Here is a 19642-nt window from a genome sequence, read left to right as displayed (position 1 = left end):
CAATGCAATGGCAGGAGGCAGTGGTGATAGCTCCTGCCCCCCTCAAGGGAGATCCAGATTGCATTCATAGCTCTGGCTTCAGCTCCAGCCCAGTCCTAGCCATGATGGGCATTTTGGGGAATGAGCCAGTGGATGGGAGCCATGCCCCATCCTTTCTATCTTTCTGCTTCTCATATAAATTTTAATTTTTTTAAAATAAATGTTTCTATTTAAATCATTCACAATCATCTATTAATTGTAGTTAAAAACCTTATCTTGTACACTTGTACAGTCATAATACTTTTTATTCTCTTTTTAAAATATTTATTTGAAAGGCAGAGTTATAGAGAGGCACAATGGCTGGAGCTGCACTGATCCGAAGCCAGGAGCTTCTCGAGGGTCTCCCATGTGAGTGCAGGGGCCCAAGGACTTGGGCCATCTTCTACTGCTTTCCTAGGCCATAGCTGAGAGCTGGATTGGAAGTGGAGCAGCTGGGACTCGAACCGGCATCCATATGGGATGCTGGCACTGCAGGTGGCAGCTTTTACCTGCTATGCCACAGCACTGGGCCCAATACTTTTTATTCTGTAAACCTTAAGCTTACTGAAGCATATGCGGGGCACTTCAAAAAGCTCATAGAAGATAGAATTAAGAGATGTTTATTTTAGTAAAAAAAAAAATGAAAGCTATGCATACTTTTATCATATTACACATTTCCTACAACTCATATATTGTGCAAGAAGCAATGCTAGGTAATTGGAAGGCAAAAGTGAGTGGCATGTTACCATAACCAGGTACTTATAGCCTATTAGGAAAACAACAAACAAATAAATTTAAAGGTAATCCTATACACTTGTAAATCAAGTGCTATGGAATTTGCATGAGGCAATAATGAATTCTGCCCGAGGGGAGATGGTGTGCTTTGATAACTTGAGTGGAGAATTGATACTTGAGTGGAGCCTGAAGGGACAAGTAGAATTTCACCTGTTTCACAAGAGCAGATATTTCTGGAAGAGTGGTGCTATGTTCTGAATACTTGTGTCCCCCTCCTATTCCAATGTTGAACTTTTAATGCTCAAAATGATGGTAGCAGGAGATAAGAACTTTGGGAGGTGATTATGTCGTGAGTGTGGAGCTCTCATGATTGGTATTAATGCCTCTATAAAAGAGACTTCAGAGGGCTAGATAGCCCTTCAATTCTACCATGTGAGGTTACAGATAAAATGTTGCTATGAACCAGGAAGCACGCCCTCAAAGGTCACCCATTACACCAGAGCCATGATCTTGACTTCTCATTCTCCAGAATTGTGAGAAAGGAATTTGCCACTTATAAACTACCCAGGCTATAGTATTTTCTTTCTTTCTTTCTCTCTCTCTCTTTTTTTTTTTTTTTGACAGGCAGAGTGGACAGTGAGAGAGAGAGAGAGAGAGAGAGAAAGGTCTTCCTTTTGCCGTTGGTTCACCCTCCAATGGCCGCCGCGGCTGGCGCGCTGCTGCCGGCGCACCGCGCTGATCCGATGGCAGGAGCCAGGTGCTTCTCCTGGTCTCCCAAGGGGTGCAGGGCCCAAGCACTTGGGCCATCCTCCACTGCACTCCCTGGCTACAGCAGAGAGCTGGCCTGGAAGAGGGGCAACCGGGACAGAATCCGGTGCCCCGACCGGGACTAGAACCCGGTGTGCCGGCGCCGCAAGGCGGAGGATTAGCCTATTGAGCCATGGCGCCGGCCTAGTATTTTCAAATAACAGCCCAAATGGATTAGGACAAGAGGATCGTGTAAGTCCACAGTGTGATGCACTAGATGCCCAGCTGACACAGTAAGGCTTGAGTGTGGCAGTCATGCAGCAAGTGCCTAGAAACAAGGCTCGAATGATACTGTGAGCCCTGATTATTAAGTCCAAGGAATAGTAGAATACATGATACACAGTATGCCTTCAATGTCCATGTTAAAAAAAAGTATTAAGATACGGTATATTTCATTAGAAACAATATTTTTTTAAAGATTTTTTTTATTTGAAAGTCAGAGTCACACACACACGCACACACGGGGAGAGAGAGAGAGAGAGAGAGAGAGAGAGAGAGAGAGAGAGAGACTGACTGACTTCCATCTGCTGGTTCACTCTCCCCAACTGGCCACAACAGCTGGCATTGCACCAGTGGAAGCCAGGAGCTTCTTCCAGGTCTCCCACAAGGGTGCAGGGGCCCAAGGACTTGGGCCATCTTCTAATGCTTTCCCAGGCCACAGCAGAGAGCTGGATAGGAAGTGGAGCAACCGGGAGTCCAACCGGTGACCTACAGGATGCTGGTGCTGCAGGCAGCGGCTTTACCCCCTACGCCAGCCCCACCTCTACAACTTTTACTGCCAGGCGCAGTGAGGCTGTCCAGTGCGGCTGGGTGTCTGTGGGCCCATTAGACATAGCTAGAATGTCCTTCACAAGCTTGTCTCCAGACGACTGGTATCTCACCACTGTGTGACCATGTAGCTTTAAATTACACCTTCACGGTGGGTGCAATCTTTCACCCAGAGCTGGCCGAGGAGGGGGCTGAGCTCCTAAAGCGTCTCCAGGAGACCCCCCAGCTAACTCCATGACTCCCAAGCCAATCCTTTAAGCCAGTGTCCTGCTCGGGCACCCCACCAGGTCGCTTTTTTTGTGCCGGCGCCGCTAGGCGGAGGATTAGCCTAGTGAGCCGCGGCGCCGGCCTCCCAAACCTCTTTTAAACATATAACATATTTTTTTTTTTTTTTGACAGGTAGAGTGGACAGTGAGAGAGAGAGACAGAGAGAAAGGTCTTCCTTTTGCCGTTGGTTCACCCTCCAATGGCCGCCGCGGCTGGCGCGCTGCGGCCGGCGCACCGCGCTGATCCGATGGCAGGAGCCAGGAGCCAGGTGCTTTTCCTGGTCTCCCATGGGGTGCAGGGCCCAAGCACCTGGGCCATCCTCCACTGCACTCCCTGGCCACAGCAGAGGGCTGGCCTGGAAGAGGGGCAACCGGGACAGAATCCGGCGCCCCGACCGGGACTAGAACCCGGTGTGCCGGCGCCGCTAGGCGGAGGATTAGCCTAGTGAGCCGCGGCGCCGGCCCTTAAACATATAACATATTTATAATAAATATCCTTCCACCAGACGGACTTCCCTGACCCCTTCCTCTCCACATCTTCTATACGCAGATGGCTTCCAGGGTCCTGAGCAAAGTGGCCTGAGGTCGTCTTCCGGGACCGAGGCGCATGCGCGGCAGGTTGCGCACATGCGCAGTACCCGGGCTTCTGCCCGGTGCCTTCCTGAGGCTGAGGTGGCAGGGCTGGCTGCCTCTGTGGGCTGGAGGCGCGGCGCTATGGCCGAGGCCAGTGGGGAAGTGGTCGCGGTGCCGGCGACCGGGGCTGCCAATGGCCTCAGCAATGGGGCGGGCGGCGCTTCGTCGCAGTCCAACAACCCGCTGTCGCGCAAGCTGCATAAGATCCTGGAGACGCGTCTGGACAACGACAAGGTAACCGGGGCTGACAGCGCGGGGTCGCACGGTTCCCCGCCGATTGAGCCGGGTCGGGGGCAGCGTCCGTCCTGGACCCACGGCCGAGATCTCCCTCGTGCCCGCCGCGGAGCGCCTCGCGAGAGACCCGAGACCTGCGGGACCCCCTGTTCTGTGGCGCAGGACAGTCGAGAAGCGGAGGCCGAGGAGCCTCCGGAAAAGCGAAGGGTCTTCCTGGGTTTTGTCCCCATTTGGGGGGGGTCCTTGGAGACTGGCTCGGGGAGGCGTCTGGAGCTCTGCCGCCGACCATCCGAGGAGGTGTGTAGGGGAAGGGGCTCTGTGTCTTGAGAGAGAGCGGGAGACTGCAGGCAGGGTCAGAACCCGAGGCCAGAGAGCAGATTCCAAGGTAAGGCGGTGGGGGTTAAGAGGCCCTTCGTGAGCACTTCTATTTTTTTTTTTTAACTTTTATTTAATGAATATAGATTTCCAAAGTACAGCTTATGGACTACATTGGCTCCCCGCCTCCCCATGACTTCCCTCCCACCCGCAACCCTCCCCTTTCCCGCTCTCTCTCCCCTTCCATTCGCATCAAGATTCATTTTCAATTTTCTATATATACAGAAGATCAGTTTAGTATACATTAAGATTTCAACAGTTTCGTGAGCACTTCTATTAACAGGTGAAATCAGTGATAGAACTTCTTGCCCCAGCCCTAATTACCCACTAGTTTTTGTTGTTAGCTAAGTACTGCCTATGCTTTGTGGGCCCCTGCAGTGTTTCTGTAGAAGAGGAAGATCACACGCTTTCCCCCATACCTCCTGAAACAGGGTGATTATCCAGCTCCTGTCAGGTCCAGCTGTCTCTCTCATATCACTGAGCCTCTAGGAAACTGGTCATGGCAAGGTAGCATATAGAAGAAAATATGCAAAAGCGAGAGCTTTATAGGTATATAGGTAGGGTAAACAAAAATCAGCTGTGGATGAGAGTTTGACCCCTGTGTGTAAAAAGTAACATCATAGTGCAGTAAGTAAAGGGCGGGCCCTGGGGCCACTGCTTGTTGTTAGAGGTAACTGCTAACTTTTGCTAACTTTGTGCATTAGATCTGAATACATCTTTTAACGTCCCTAAGCTCTGTTTAGGAATTGGAGCTACTGCTGGTAACTTCCTCAGGGGACTCAGTAAGAGAGCCCAGGTAAAGTCTAGCACTGTGCCTGGTGCTGTTAACAAGTGTGGATTTTACCGTAAAATGTAGAAAATGTTTAATGTGTCTAATGTTGACATTGATTATCTCATGTAGTACAGCTGATTGACGTTATCTGCTTTTTACCTATGAAAAGAAGAAGGCATGGAGGAATACCAGCTAGATTTAACTCAGAACCAGTAACTGGTGGAATTGTAATTTTCACTGCGGTCTCTGTGATTTTGTTCATTTACTACTTTAAGTGTTAGGATATTTTAAGACTAATCAAAAGGAATTGCTTCATTTTATGGTTTTGTTTTTATACACTAAGTATCTGTGTAAACATTTTTGTTCTCAGATGTTGAATTGAATTTAAATAGCTTTTCTATTGTCAGTCCAGTAGATATTTCAAAGTAGCTGTATTATAGCTATATTACAGAAACATGGAAGAGTAAGTTTGTTAGAATATACATTAGTTCAGGTGTAGGAATTTGTATTTGTAGAATTTAGGTGCTATTGGGAAATCCAAGGCTTGATCCTGTGCTCTCTCCTCTATCCACATTCTTTGTAGGAGAACTCTTTTAAAAACTTTTGTGGTTTTAGACAACAAAATTGTGGTGACCCTCAAATTTATAGCCCTGTTCTTGAAATCTCTACTGAACTTTGGATTTGTAGAATCAGTTGTTTCTGTTATCTTTCCAATTGGGTGCCTGATGGTCATCATAAAAACTTAACATGAACTCTTGATTTCTTTGCTCAAACTGGTTCTTCTACTATGTTAGTAAAGAATACCAGCATTGACCCACTCAAACAAAAACCATAAAAGTAATTTTTGGATTTGATCATTTTTCACATACACCATCCAGTTCAGTAACAAATTGTATATGCTGTAGCTTATAAAAATTATTTTGAAATCTGTACTTTTCATTTGCGCTGACTACTATCTTGGTATAAGACTACTGAATCATGCCAGGATTACTTTTTTATTTTTTCCATATACTTCCTTTCTGACCCCACATCTATCATTTCACTTACAAAGTTGGAATAAACATTTAAACATATAAAACATATTATATTACTCCCCTGTCTAAAACCTCTAACAGTTTCTTAGAGCTTTGTCACCTCGGCCTTCTTTTTACTGCTTTAAGGTCTTCATACCTGCTATTTCCTTTGCTCTCATGCCTCTTTCTCACTACCCAGTCCTTTGTTCAAAAGTCACTTCAGAGAGATCTTTATGTCTTAAGTTCCTCTAAGTTCTGCTTCCAGTTATGCAGTTCCTAGCCTGGAGGCTACCAGTGATACTTATTTCTTATGTGGATCCTTCCAGACATAGTTTATGCATGCACAAATAAATATGCATGTATGTATTCCTTTTTTTAACAGTTGATAGTATAATTTTCTATACCTTGCTGTTTCTCTTATCACATCTCAAAAGTCATGTAAGTAATGAATTTCTTCCTTTTTACAATTAATTTAATAATATTTTATTTAACCAATCTCTTGTACATGGACATTTAGGTTATTTCCAATCTTTGAATTTCCAGTCAATTCTGTAGTGAATCATGTTGTATGTATGCCTCTGAAACCATGTTCCAGAAGTAAGTTTACTGTTAATTTGAAGGTCATCCAGTATTTTTTTTGAATTATGTAATGGAATCAAATTATTTAAAAATGATTTCATTGGATTTTGGTTTGAGATTATGAAAACATTTAAAAGTCAGTCCCAGTAGTGAAATTGACATTTTGAGATTCAATGATCATTTACAGCCCTTGTCTCTTCTGTTGAGGAACAGTGTTTTTTTCTTCATACTATTTGTTGAAGTCTTTACTTAGTGTAGGGTTAATCTTATGAGTGTAAAGTAAACTAAAAATAGATCTTTGTAAAAATTAAGAGTGGAAATAAGAGAGGGTGGAGGTAGAAGGGTGGGAACATGGCAGATGGGAGGGTAGAGTGATCTGTATATATGAAATACATGAAACTTGTATACCTTAAATAAAATAAAATAAAATAAATCAGTAACTTTTTTCTGTTACCAATTGTGTAGGAAATGTTGGAAGCTCTCAAGGCACTTTCAAGCTTTTTTGTTGAAAACAGTTTGCGGACTCGAAGAAATTTACGTGGAGATATAGAACGCAGAAGTTTGGCCATCAATGAAGAATTTGTAAGGATTTTCAAGGACGTGAAAGAGGTATGTAAATTATTTTTATCTGACATTTGTTGAGAACTTACAATATGTCGGGTTTTGTGCTAAGTATTTTTTTTTTTGAAGTTGATATATTTGTTATTAGTGTACTGTGTTCAAATAGAGAATCTGGGTCTTTATCTGAATTAGTGTAATTTCTGAATCTGTAACTTTCACTAATGCTGATTCTTAGAAACTTGTAACATTTGCTGTGTGAGATTCTCTTAAGAATTTTAGCATTTTTAAAATTTTTTTATTTATTTAAATGGCAGAGTCACTGAGAGAGGAGAGACAGAGAGAGGGAGAGATCTTCCATCTGCTGGTTCATTCCCCAGATGGCTGCAAAGGCCAGGGCTAGGTCAGACCGAAAGCTGGGAGTCAGGAGTTTTTTCTGGGTTTCCCATGTTGGTGCAGGGGCCCAAGGAGTTGGACTGTCCTTGGCTGCCTTCACAGGCACATTAAAAGGGAGCTAGATTGGAAGTGGAGCAGCCAGGACTTGAACTGGTGCCCATATGGTGATGGCTTAACTTGCTATGCCACAATGCCAGACCCAAGAATTCTAGCCTTTTGACAACAACAAAAATAACATTTCTCTGAATGGTTTATATAACAGAAATATCCTCCTATTGAATAAACCTCCCTTGAATAATCATTTCTCCAATAGAAATGAATTAGTACTGAATTATTTTTACTGCATTGTAACTTGTGAAATGTTCACATTAAAATAAATTATTTCAATTTATAAATAATGACTTATGTCAGTGTGTAACCAATACAATAAGGTGAAAATAATTTTTATTTGTAATGTTACTATATTTGATTATGTAATATTTTATTATAAGATATAGTGATATTACATGTGTATTTCCATGATTCAAATATGTTACTATACAGTAACATACTTCTCTGAGTCATAGAAGTGTTACATATGATTTTGATGAGTGCCAATGAAAGCATTTTTAACAGCGTTATAGGATTTCCTTGATTGAAAGGAAAGCTTGGTAATATTAATTAAAAAAACAAAAGAAGAGGTAATAGCATTGGACACATCCAAATTGTGGTTCTCTAAACACCATTTCCCACTGAAAGAAACAATCTTATCAGTACCAGAGAGCAAGGAAAATGTCTAAAACTATTGGATACATGTTAGAAGAACTCTGGAGCTAACTTGAAGAGGCTTCCAGTGGCCAAATATAGAACAGTTTCAGCATCATTGAGAGTAACTGCAGTAGACTGAAACATCAGACCGGAAGACCATGAGTTCATAGTGAGGCTAAAAGTCAAACAGACCTTCATTTGTTATCTTTGGTAAATATGAGAAACTGCTTATTATTAAGAAAACTGCAGTAAAAGGAGAGAGTCAGGCACTTGTCTTCAGTGACAACTACATAACAGTTGTCAAAGGGAAGCTTTTCTTAATAGAAATAGCCTGCTAATAAATGATGAAATGGTAGAATTAGAAGATTAGCTTTGCTAATTTATAGATCTAGCTCAAGGTTTCTGAAATATATTTGGTGACCATCTTCTGCAGTGTTAGACTGTTCAGCAACAACCTATTAAATGCCAATATGACCTCCGCTGTAGTTATTCCTACCAAGAAAGTCTCGACACTGCCAGATGCCCCCTTGGTAGGGTGGAAGACCACTGATCTAACCATTGGTTATCTCTAGCTGCTATGTGACTCCTAGAAAAGGTATACAATATCACTCATAAAGAATTCTTACCAGAAAATTGATCTGGAATATAATCAAGGATTTAGAACTATGTGATATAAGGGACTGGTGAGAAATTAGTTTGCTTAGATATCGTCTGTGGCATATACTAATTGATAGCTTGAAATCATGCTACTTTTGCTGTTTACCTCAAAGCAGTGTAGGACTTAGTTTGATCATTGGACTTATGTGCTAGGTAAAATATACAGTAATGTTTGAAACAGCTGGTGCTATGATTATTATAATTCAAAGTACCTTATGGAGAGAAAGGGGGAAAATCTTAATTTTAGGACAAAGATTTATGGTCATATTTTTATGAGTCTTTCCATATCTCTTGCCCTGATTGGCCCATCCCTTTATAAAACTGCCATCTTTTTTAAAAAATGATTTGTTGTATTGATTTGAAATGCAGAGTGATGGGGCGGGAGGTGGGGTGGGAGGCAGAGAGAGATTAATCTTCCTATGACAGCAACAGCTGGGACTGGGCCAGGCTGAAACCAGGAGCCAAAAAGGCCATCCTCTTCTCCCATGTGGGTGGCCGAGGCCCAAGTACTTAGCCCATCCTGTGCTGCCTTTGTTCTAGTATGGGATGCTGGCATCACAGGTGGTAGCTTAACCCATTGCTCTGCAACACTGGCTCCAAAACTGCCATGTTTCTATATGAAGATCTGGCCTTTGTGTCGACAGGGAGTGCAAGAGACCCCATCTACCGTTGAAATGTTCCTTCCTTGCATATTTCTCTGTTGAATGGCACTGAATTGAATTCAGTCACAGATGATAATGAAGCAGGGTTAGCTGGACACATTTTTTAATATGAGCATATTTTCATGTTAAGACACTGAGTTAATAAAGAGCAAAGAATGGTTTAGAGAGGCTGATCACAGAGCCTGGGAGACCTGCTGGAAGGCTTGTTGTTTTCAGTCCATGTGAGAAAACACTATTGATCCAAACTGAAGTAAAAGAAGTGGGTGAGAGTTTTCTATGCAGGGAGTGTAATTAATAGGATTTTGAGAACAATTAAATTCATGCATCTGTAGAGGGAGCTCAAGGTGGAAGTAAATAGGGAGAGATGTTACTATGATACTATCAGATTTTTGACCTGATCTAGTATGTGGTGACTTCCAACAGGATAGGTAGAGGCATTATTTTTAGTTTATTCAGTTTTAAAGTATGCATATTTCTATTATAATCTACAAAGAATTCATTATAGAAAAGTTAGATATTCATGTCAGAAATTCAACCATTATTTTCAATCCTGTCACACATAACTTTTATTCTACGGTCTTTCTTGTATTCTTCTGTACATAAGTATATATTTTTTCTAAAAAATGACAAGACCATATATGTATTACTTTATGACATTTTTAGCCTTATGTAGACATCTTTTCACAAACATGGACACATTCATCTGTTTATGTAAATCTGTTAATCATACTCATTGTTGTATACATAGCTGATTAATTCTATAGGATAAATTATTTTACATTTACAGATACTATATTATGCAGTTGTTTTGTACAGCATTATGTTTTGAAGTATATATGCATTGTGGAGTGGTGAAATCTACCTAATTAAAATATGTAGACTTTTAAATAGTTACTACTTTTTTGGCCATAGGATAAATTCTTGGAATTCCTGAATAAGGAGGTGTTCATATTTTCAAAGCATTTGCTGTTTTCCTATTGTCACACCCTCTAAAAAGAGTGGACTAGTTTCTTACATCTTTGCTAGCATTATATGCTACTATTAATTCATTTCTAATCTTAAATATAGGATCTCTTGCTATGTCTTTTCAAAGAAGAAATTTATGGGACTGAAATAAGTATTTAGTCCCTGAAGTGAAATTTCTTTAAGAATATAGGATGTTTGTTATTATTTTTTGCCTTTTCAGGAACTTGAAAGCATAAATGAAGATGTTCAAGCAATGAGCAGCTGTTGTCAAGATATGACAAATCGCCTACAGGTACTATATCATGGCTAGATTTTAATATAGTTTCTGGTCAGAAATTGTTATATAAGTCTACAAAATGTATGGATATCTACTACACCATGCCCTGTAGGAAGTTTTAATAGAAATTGCATACTTTTTAATTTAAACTACAATTGTCTTACTCTTTCTTTCAGTGATGGTTTATTAATATTGTTCAGATTTTATATTTTGGTTTAGCCAGTAGAGAGCTAACTCAGTAGTTTTAGGTCTTTTATTCTATGATATCCTAGAAGATATCCAGCAAGAATGCCTTCCTTTGTGGAAAGGCTTAAAATAAATTCAAGCAAAAGGTGTGCCTGAAGACCCAGCTTAAAGCTGATTCATGTTCTGCCTAGTAAATCTCAGGAAAATATTTATAACATGAAGAATCAGTATTTGACTTATTTCCCTCATGCATATGATTTTGGAATAGGCAGATTTCTCCTAAAGGTGAGTCATGATTATGTTGACCCCCCTCACTTTTGAAGTCCAAGCTTATACCTTGATGATTCTACTGAAAACATTGACAGCAGCAGTGATTCTCCAAAGAATCATTAATCTATGTAGTCTTTTTTTTTTTTTTAAAGATTTATTTATTTATTTGAAAGGCAGAGTTACACAGAGAAAAGTAGAGGCAGAAAGAGAGAGAGTGGTCTTCCATCCGCTGGTCCACTCCCCAATTGGCTGCAATGGCTGGAGCTTCGCCAATCCGAAGCTAGGAGCCAGGAGCTTCTTCCAGGTTTCCCATGCGGGTGCAGGGACCCAAGGACTTGGGCCATCTTGTACTGCTTTCCCAGGCCCTAGCAAAGAGGTGGATCAGAAGTGGAGCAGCTGGGACTCGAACCGGCACCCATATGGGATGTTGGCACTGCAGGCTGCGGCTTTACCTGCTATGCCACAGTGCCGGTGCCTCTATATAGTCTTAAAAATTAATTGTAAGCTATTCCCATGAACTTTCTGTGGGAATAGTCAATTTCCTGTTTCTTTAATTTTAACTTTTCCCAGTTTTGTCTACATTTTTATTAATATGTCAAATATAACTAGCATATTTATGGTCTCTTAGTCTAATTTTACATCATTATTCTATAATAATGTAATCCTTGCTAATTATTGTTGACATTTCACATTTTTTGCAGATATTTTGCTGGTTAGTGATTTCATTTGGCCAGTGCTTTTCTCAACTTTTTCCTTATTTCCCTTTTTCATCTTATAGCTTCCTTGAATTATTGATTTTTCTCTAATTTATGTTCTACAAGAGTGTTTCATATTAGAATCTTGTGTTGATTACTTAGCTCCTTATATTTTTAGTGTTAGTACCACTTATTTTATAATTCTTAATTATATATTTTTATTCTTTTCATGGTAGCTATTTTTATGTGTAAGAAGATAGAAGTATGTTTATTCTTCGTTCTGTTGTCAAAACGGTTTATAGCCATTTTAAATCACAGTCAATCTCCTTTTATCTTGTCCTTTGTTTTTTCTTAATAATACCCCATCCTATTCTTCCTCTGTGGTGTCATGGACCCATTTTCTTTCATTTTTTTTTTTCCACGTAAACTTTACTGAGAAATAATTTATGTACGGTAGTAGACTGCATTGATTTGAAGCGTGCAAACTGATGTGCATGACAGTTTTTTACAACTGTGAAACAACTATCATAATCAAGATGTAGAACAAATTCATCATTTGTGGAATATTTCCTCATAGCTTTTTAGTTGAACTTGAAAAAATATTTGATATTACTGATTACATTCACCTTTGATGCATATTTATGGTTTTTTTTTTTAAAGATCATTAGGGATTAGATCCATGGTTTTGAAAATCTTGTACATCCCTTCCAATTTTGCTTAAAACTAATTTATTTGGATATGATGTTATTGGAATCTTAATAGTATACACTCATACTACAATAACTAGAATAGTATTTTTAATTCACTCAAAGTATTTAAAAATGTCTTAATGCCCATTTTCTTTTATAGGTGTTATAAGGATTAATTTAACTACTTAATTATTTTCCCAAGTACTGTGAATAAAGGGGTATTTTAGAAATTATTATTATGATATAACATTTAAAATTTAATCAGATATATATATTTATACTCTGACTTATTCCTTTGTGATATTGCTTTTGTAAATTACAATTTGAGTCACATGTTTATTATTTAGTGTAAAATCATCATATTAATATTTAAGATAAATTAACATTGTTTAAAATAATCATCTTCATTAATATTGCTAAAACTTATTTTGGAATTACCACAGTTGCTAAATGGAGAGTTAGGAAATATGCAAAAACTGTTTGCAAATTCTTGTTGCATAACATTGTACTAAAATACTATATTTCAGTGATAGATGGTATGGATTATAATATGCATTCAGTTTCATGATGAATGGAACTGGAAAGAAGCTAGTATTTTTTGACACTGGTTTTGTGAGGTATTCTTTTTCAGAAATATTAAAATGTATATTTTGTAGAATTGAGGAAATACCGTATTTGAAAAAATTGCACAAGTTCAAAATGTGCAAGGAATGAGATAGAACTCTTGTGATATGATTGTTGTTTTTAGCCCTTTTTTATAATCCTATGAAACTGTGGTCTTCCTGCTTTTTCTTGAATATTATGGTTGGTGGTGAACTAAGCCCACATTAAATAATATCTTTGCAAAAATTAATGAAAAGAAGGGAGATTTGGGGAAGGATGGAAAAGGGAGGGAAGTAGATTATCTTCTTAGAACTGTACCTATGAACTACATGAAATCTGTTCTCTTTATAGTAATAAAAATAAATAAAAATTATAAAGTAAAAAGCAAATGACATTAGGAAATAAAAGCATCGGAAGTTACTGGATTTGAAGAGTAATGGTTCCAGCATGGTATCTTGAGAGCTATCATATTCAGTTCTGTGGCTTAAAAGGTAGTGATAATACTGAATTATCCAGAATCAAACCTGTTTTCTCAAAAGTATGTGCTGCTTGGCAAGCACATCATTTGGTTGCAGGAAACAAAGACTCAAAATAGCTTCAGTAGAAGTGGGATGGGAGCTGTTATTATGAGGATACATTGGAAGCATTAAAACAGACTTGGACTTCATTATCTTGAGAATAGAGTTTGTGGATGGATGAGACTTTTAAATCCACAACAGGGGGTATCTAGATCTAAGACAGCTCTAGAAACCATCTTAGCAAAAGATTGGCTGTTTATTTTATTGTTCTAGAATGAAACTGACCCATTGTTTGAGATGTTTGTTCTGGTTGTCTCTCTAATAACTGACTTTTCCAGCACTTTATCTTTTGTCTACTTTATTGCTTCTACTCACTGGGTACTTAATTCTGGCTCAGTTAATGTCCCTTCAAGGTATGGACCATATATCTCTATTTCTCACTTGCTTCTCCTCTGTTTGCTTAGTACCTTATTTTTGTTGTGTTCTCTAGTTAGGAACTTGAGAGACTTTAATTGTCCACTTCTGTCTGTTGTTTGAACTCACTTTAGAAATATTTGGTTAGTCTTTGCATTGAATGCTATTTTTTTAAATCAAGTTTTTGTTCCTGATCATTTCAGCTCTGACTTGAGGGGAGCTCATTGGTTAATACAAAATTTGGTCAGAATCATCCTTGAGTCCTTTATATTGGGCTGTGTCTAATTGTCATCACAACCCTGTTTGGCAATAGTTTGTAACTCCAGTTGTCGAATTTTTGTTTCTATCTTGAACATTTCTTGAGTTCCACACTGGTACTTCAGTGACTTAATATACCCCATTTAGAAATTAGATTCTCTCGGCTCAGTATGAAGCCATGTTCATCATCCTTAACTTACTCTTATTTTTTTTTTTAAGATTTATTTATTTATTTGAAAGAGTTACACAGAGAGAGAAGAGGAGGCAGAGAGAGAGGTCTTCCATTCACTGGTTCACTCCCCAATTGGCCACAATGGCCAGAGCTGTGCTGATCAAAGCCCGGAGCCAGGAACTTCCTCTGGGTCTCCCACGTGGGTACAGGGGCCCAAGGATTTGGACCATCTTATGCTATACCAGGCCATAGCAGAGAGCTGCATTGGAAGTGGAGCAGCTGGGAATCGAACCAGCACCCATATGGAATGCTGGCACTGCAGGTGGCAGCTTTACCCACTATACCACAGTGCCAGCCCCTAACTTACTCTTTATTTTTTATTTTTTAGATGGGCAGAGTTAGACAGTGAGAGAGAGAAACAGAGAGAAAGGTCTTCCTTTTTCCATTGGTTCACCCCCCAAGTGGCCACTGCGGCAGAGCCAGGTGCTTCCTCCTGGTCTCCCATGTGGGTGCAGGGCCCAAGGACCTGGGCCATCCTCCACTGCACTCCCGGGCCACTGTAGAGAGCTGGACTGGAAAAGGAGCAACCGGGATAGAATCCGGCGCCCCAACCAGGACTAGAACCCCAGGTGCCGGCGCCGCAGGCGGAGGATTAGCCTAGTGAGCCGCGGCGCTGGCACCCCTAACTTACTCTTACAGTGCTTCGGTTTCCACTAAAAGCCATCAAGAACTATTAGGTTCCGTATTCAGCTTTTCTCTCTGAGCCTTAGCATTTTGTTTGTATGTATTGAGAATTCTGAGCAAGGTCCTCCTGCTAAAGTTAGAGTATGAGCCATGAAATATATATTTTAGTTATTTGGGCCTCTTTTAAACTCTTGGGTTCTAGAGAGTGATCTCATTTGCTGCAAGTCTGAACTCTAAAATATGAGAATACTAATTTTTTGAAACAATGAAGTGTGAATGTACTGATGCTAGATATGTTTATGATTTTAGGCAGCAAAAGAACAGACTCAAGATTTAATAGTAAAAACCACTAAGCTTCAAGCTGAAAGGTAAGCTTTTGCTCATGCTATCACCTCTTCATTAATCTTGGAATTGAGTGGAAAGAAAGTTACAGATAATTCCAAATCAAAGTTAAAGCAAAATAATAAACAGTGTTTTCAAAACTGGGGCCAGCGCTGTGATGCAGTAGGATAAGCCTCCGCCTGCGGTGCCAGCGCCCCTTAATGTGCACCAGTTTGTGTCCCGGCTACTCCTCTTCTGAGGAGCTCTCTGCTTCTGGCCTGGGAAAGCAGTAGAAGATGGCCCCAGTGCTTGGGCCCCTGCATCCACATGGGAAACCTGGAAGAAGCTCCTGGTTCCTGGCTTTGGATTAGCCCAGCTCTGGCTTTTGTGGCCATTTGAGGAATGAACCAGTGGTTGGAGAACTTTCTCTCTGCCTCTTTCTCTCTCTTTCTGTGACTCTGTCTCTCAAATAAATAATCTTCAAAAAAAAAGTTAATAGAACCTGCAAAATCTTAAGCTGTTTACCCATTAATAACTTAAAAACATAAAGCAGTAAATTTAGGAACATTAAACTGGATATTGGGTTTGAGAGACTCTCTTTGGAATAGAGATGATCTGTTATTTGTTTTGGAGTCCAGAAATGATTGCTTTTTTAAATGAATTTTTAGATTTTTAGTATTTACTACTATTTTTTCACAGTCATTGTCTCTTTTTTTATAATTGTCTTTTATATAATTTTTTATAATTGTCTTTTCTATAATTGTCTAAATTTTTTTTGTAGTTTTCCCTAGTAGATATATTATTGATATTGAATGAATGAATGAATGAAGGCAGGTGCAGTACAGATTAGTGTAATGTGTTGACAATTGCTAAAGTGATTAGCAATTAAACTGAATTTCAACAGTGCATCTCTCATTCTGGAGTGGTAAAGAGAGTAAAAACATTACACCATGGTATAGAATACCTGTCTACTGTTATGGCTGAGTATACCTCCTAAACCTTTGTATCTTCTAGGTATTTTAGAGGTACTAATGCTTTAGCTGCTTAATATAGAGTAGCTGAGTGTACTCTAGTGTGGATCTGTATAGTATAATATAGACTTGAGATCCTCAAACTATGGCCACAGGCAAAATTCAGCACATCACCTGTTTTTGTAAGCAAAATTTACTTGGAACACAGCCACACTCATATGTCTGTGGATTGTCTATGTCTGCTCCCAGCCATTTATACCATTCTTCAGCAGAGTTGAGTGGTTACAACAGACTGACTGTATGTGGCCTACAAAGCCTAAAATATTTACTTTTTCAACTTTTACAGAAAAATGTTTGTTAGTCTTGATCAATCAAGCTAGTGTTTTTTTTCCTTTTTTTCAACTTATATTTAATAAATATAAATTTCCAAGGTACAACTTTTGAATTATAGCGGCTTTTCCCCCATAACCTCCCTCCCACCTGCAACCATCCCATCTGCTACTCCCTCTCCCATCCCATTCTTCATCAAGATTGATTTTCGATTATCTTTATATAGAGAAGATCAACTTAGTATATACTAAGTAAAGATTTCAACAGACTGCACCCACACAAACACACAAAGTATGGAGTACTGTTTCTTTTAAATATTTATGTATTTATTTGAAAGAGAGAGGGAGAGACAGATCTTTCATCTTCTGGTTTGCCTACCACATGGCTACAACCACCGTGTCGGAGCCAGGCTAAAGCCAGAAGCCAGAGCTTTATTAGTTTCCCACATGGGAGGCACAGGCCGAAACACTTGGGTCATCTTCCATTGCTTTCCCAGGCCTTTAGCAGGGAGATGGATCAGAAGTGGAGCAGCCAGGACATGAACTGGTGCCCATAAGGGATGCTGGCATTTCAGGCAATGACTTTGCTTGCTATGCTACAATGCCAGCCCTAAGCTAGTGTTTTTAAAACTAGAGATCAAGGCCAATAGGTTGTGAAATTAAGTAGCTTTAAAAATGAATTAGGACAAAATAATATAGAAAACATATGATTAAATGTTATTTTGTGAAGCCTTTCTTTCAGTTCCTGGTAGTGCATTAAAATGTACTTCTTACTTTCCGTCACGATCACATCTAGTTTCACATCTATTAGTCTTGACATTCTTCTATGTTGAACCCTCAATCCTTCTTCACAAAATTCTCTTTAGACTAACATATGATAAACCAGAAATTATATAAAGAGTGCAGAAGTATAAAGTTAATTGTCTAAGAGGATATTATGGATCTTAAGGCTAGAAGGGAATCAGACCAATTGGAATGATCCCTTGATGTTAAGATGATATTAATATTAGTATAACTCTTATTTTATAGAAACATGAGATAAATGCTATTTGCACAAATGAACAAAATGTTATAAACTAATATCACTTAAAAATAGTTTCTTTAGAAAATAGCAAAACAAAGCAAAGGAAACATTTTCTTTACACACATGGGGAATACACTGTAGGATGTGGAACATCTACCTTATCTTTGACCTGTAGTTTTCAAATGACAGTACATTGAGCCTTAGAGTTCCTTTGCAAAAAGTAGGAGGATATGGAGTTTTGAAAGTTAGTCTTAGACCCCAATGTCACTTTTACTTATTTAATATATTAGAAAGCTTTCACTTTTACTTATTTTATATAATAGAATTCTCTGAAAGAGTTTTTTTTTTTTTTAAAGATTTATTTATTTATTTGAAGGGCAGAGTTATAGAGAGTGAGAGAGAGAGAAAGAGAGAGAAGTCTTCTATCTGCTAGTTCACTCCCCAAATGGCTGGAATGGCTAGAGCTGGGCCGATCTGAAGCCAGGAATCAGGAGTTTTACCAAGCACTTGGGCCATCTTCCACTGCTTTCCCAGGCCATAGCAGAGAGCTGGATCAGAAGAGGAGCAGCCGGTACATGAACCAGTGCCCATTTAGGATGCCAGCGTTGCAGGCAGAGGCTTAGCAAGCTATGCCACAGCACTAGCCCCAAAAGGTTTTGTTTAAAGAAAGGTGTCTGACTGGAAAAAAATACCAAAATATTACCCATTTTAAGACTAGTTTTAAGAATACCAACTAAAGTAATTTTTATTTTCTCATTTAAAAAATTCATTATCATTTTTATTCTTCATGCCAGGGAAAGCCTAAAATTAAGCATCAAAGCTTTATTAAATTTTCAGCATAATTTCATGCTTCTTGCTCCTATTTTTTTAAAAAAATAACTTGCTATCTTGTCTTTCAGTATAATTTACTCTTACTCATATTGTGATTTCTACAAACCAAAATAATAGCAGTTTTGTGTCTTTCTCAGAGTTATACAATTGGAAGTTTTTAAGATAGGAACTGAAGTTAGGCCTTTTGATCATAAATTTTCTTTTGCCATTTTGACAGTTTTATTTAAGTTTCCATATGTTGGTGTTTAATTAGTTAATGTTAATTTGCAAGTAAATTTTTAAAACTTTTCAGGGCTTCCCATCAATCATTTTCTCTTCACCATTTAATCAGAGGTTTGGGAGAATATATGGGTAAACTTGAAAAATTGTGAATGATACAAGGTATGAAAAGTTAAGTGTAGGAGATCAGTAATAGAATTCAACTTTTAAGACAGTACTAGCTGATAGTGAACAGGAAGATAAAGGGTCTTAACAAATGACAAAGGATTGAGAAACTGGAATTGTTTACTTAAAAAATAACAGGGTTGATAAAACTGGAATTGTTTATTAGGAAGTAAATGACTAAAGGGACACAATGGTTGTCTTCAAACAATTGATTATCTGTCCTGTTTTAATGTTTTTGTTTTAAAGATTTATTTTATATTTATTTGCAAGACAGAGTTACAGAGAGAGGTAGAGACAGAGAGAGAGAGAGGTCTTCCATCTGCTGGTTCGTTCCCCAGATGGCCGCAATGGCTGGAGCTGTGCTGATCCCAAGCCAGGAGCCAGGAGCCAGGAGCCAGGAGCCAGGAGCTTCTTCCGGGTCTTCCACATGGGTGCAGGACCATCTTCTATTGCTATCCCAGGCCATAGCAGAGAGCTGGATCGGAAGAGGAGCAGCCGGGACTAGAACCGGCACTCATATGGAATGCTGGTGCTTCAGACCAGGTTTTTAACCTGTTGCGCCACTGTGCCATCCCTGTTTTTTTTTTTAAGAATTATTTTTATTTGAAAGGTATAGTGACAAAGAAGGCTACAAAGATGAAGCTGGGCTCTGCCAAAGCCAGGAGTTTGGAACTCCATCCAGGTCTTCCATATGGTGGCAGGAGTCCAAGAACTTAGGTTACTTTCTGCTGCCTTCCCAGACACATTAGTAGGGAGCTGAACTGGAAGCAGAGTAGCCAAGTCTCTAACTAGTGCTCTGAAAAGGGATGCTGATACTTGCAAGCAGTGGC

At 39.3% G+C, this 19642-nt stretch overlaps 1 protein-coding gene across 2 annotated transcripts in view; it reads left to right on the top strand.

Moving 5' to 3' along the window:
* The first annotated feature begins 3184 nt into the window (after positions 1-3184).
* COG6 (component of oligomeric golgi complex 6) overlaps positions 3185-19642 on the top strand; it is an 84667-nt gene continuing 68209 nt past the window's right edge. The window contains exons 1-4 of one of the 2 annotated variants that reach the window (XM_002721095.6): positions 3185-3461; positions 6666-6809; positions 10407-10478; positions 15262-15320. In XM_002721095.6, coding sequence (XP_002721141.3) covers positions 3222-3461; positions 6666-6809; positions 10407-10478; positions 15262-15320 — 515 coding nt within the window. In that variant the 5' untranslated portion in view covers positions 3185-3221. The remainder of the gene's footprint in view (positions 3462-6665; positions 6810-10406; positions 10479-15261; positions 15321-19642) is intronic. The other variant, XM_089303678.1, reaches the window with a different exon arrangement.

The sequence above is a fragment of the Oryctolagus cuniculus genome, chromosome 9, assembly GCF_051225735.1.
Source record: "Oryctolagus cuniculus isolate XC-2025 breed Fujian yellow rabbit chromosome 9, ASM5122573v1, whole genome shotgun sequence".
NCBI lineage: Eukaryota > Metazoa > Chordata > Mammalia > Lagomorpha > Leporidae > Oryctolagus > Oryctolagus cuniculus.
The sequence above is the reverse complement of the archived record's forward strand: the minus strand, read 5'-3'. Positions and strand labels throughout refer to the sequence as shown.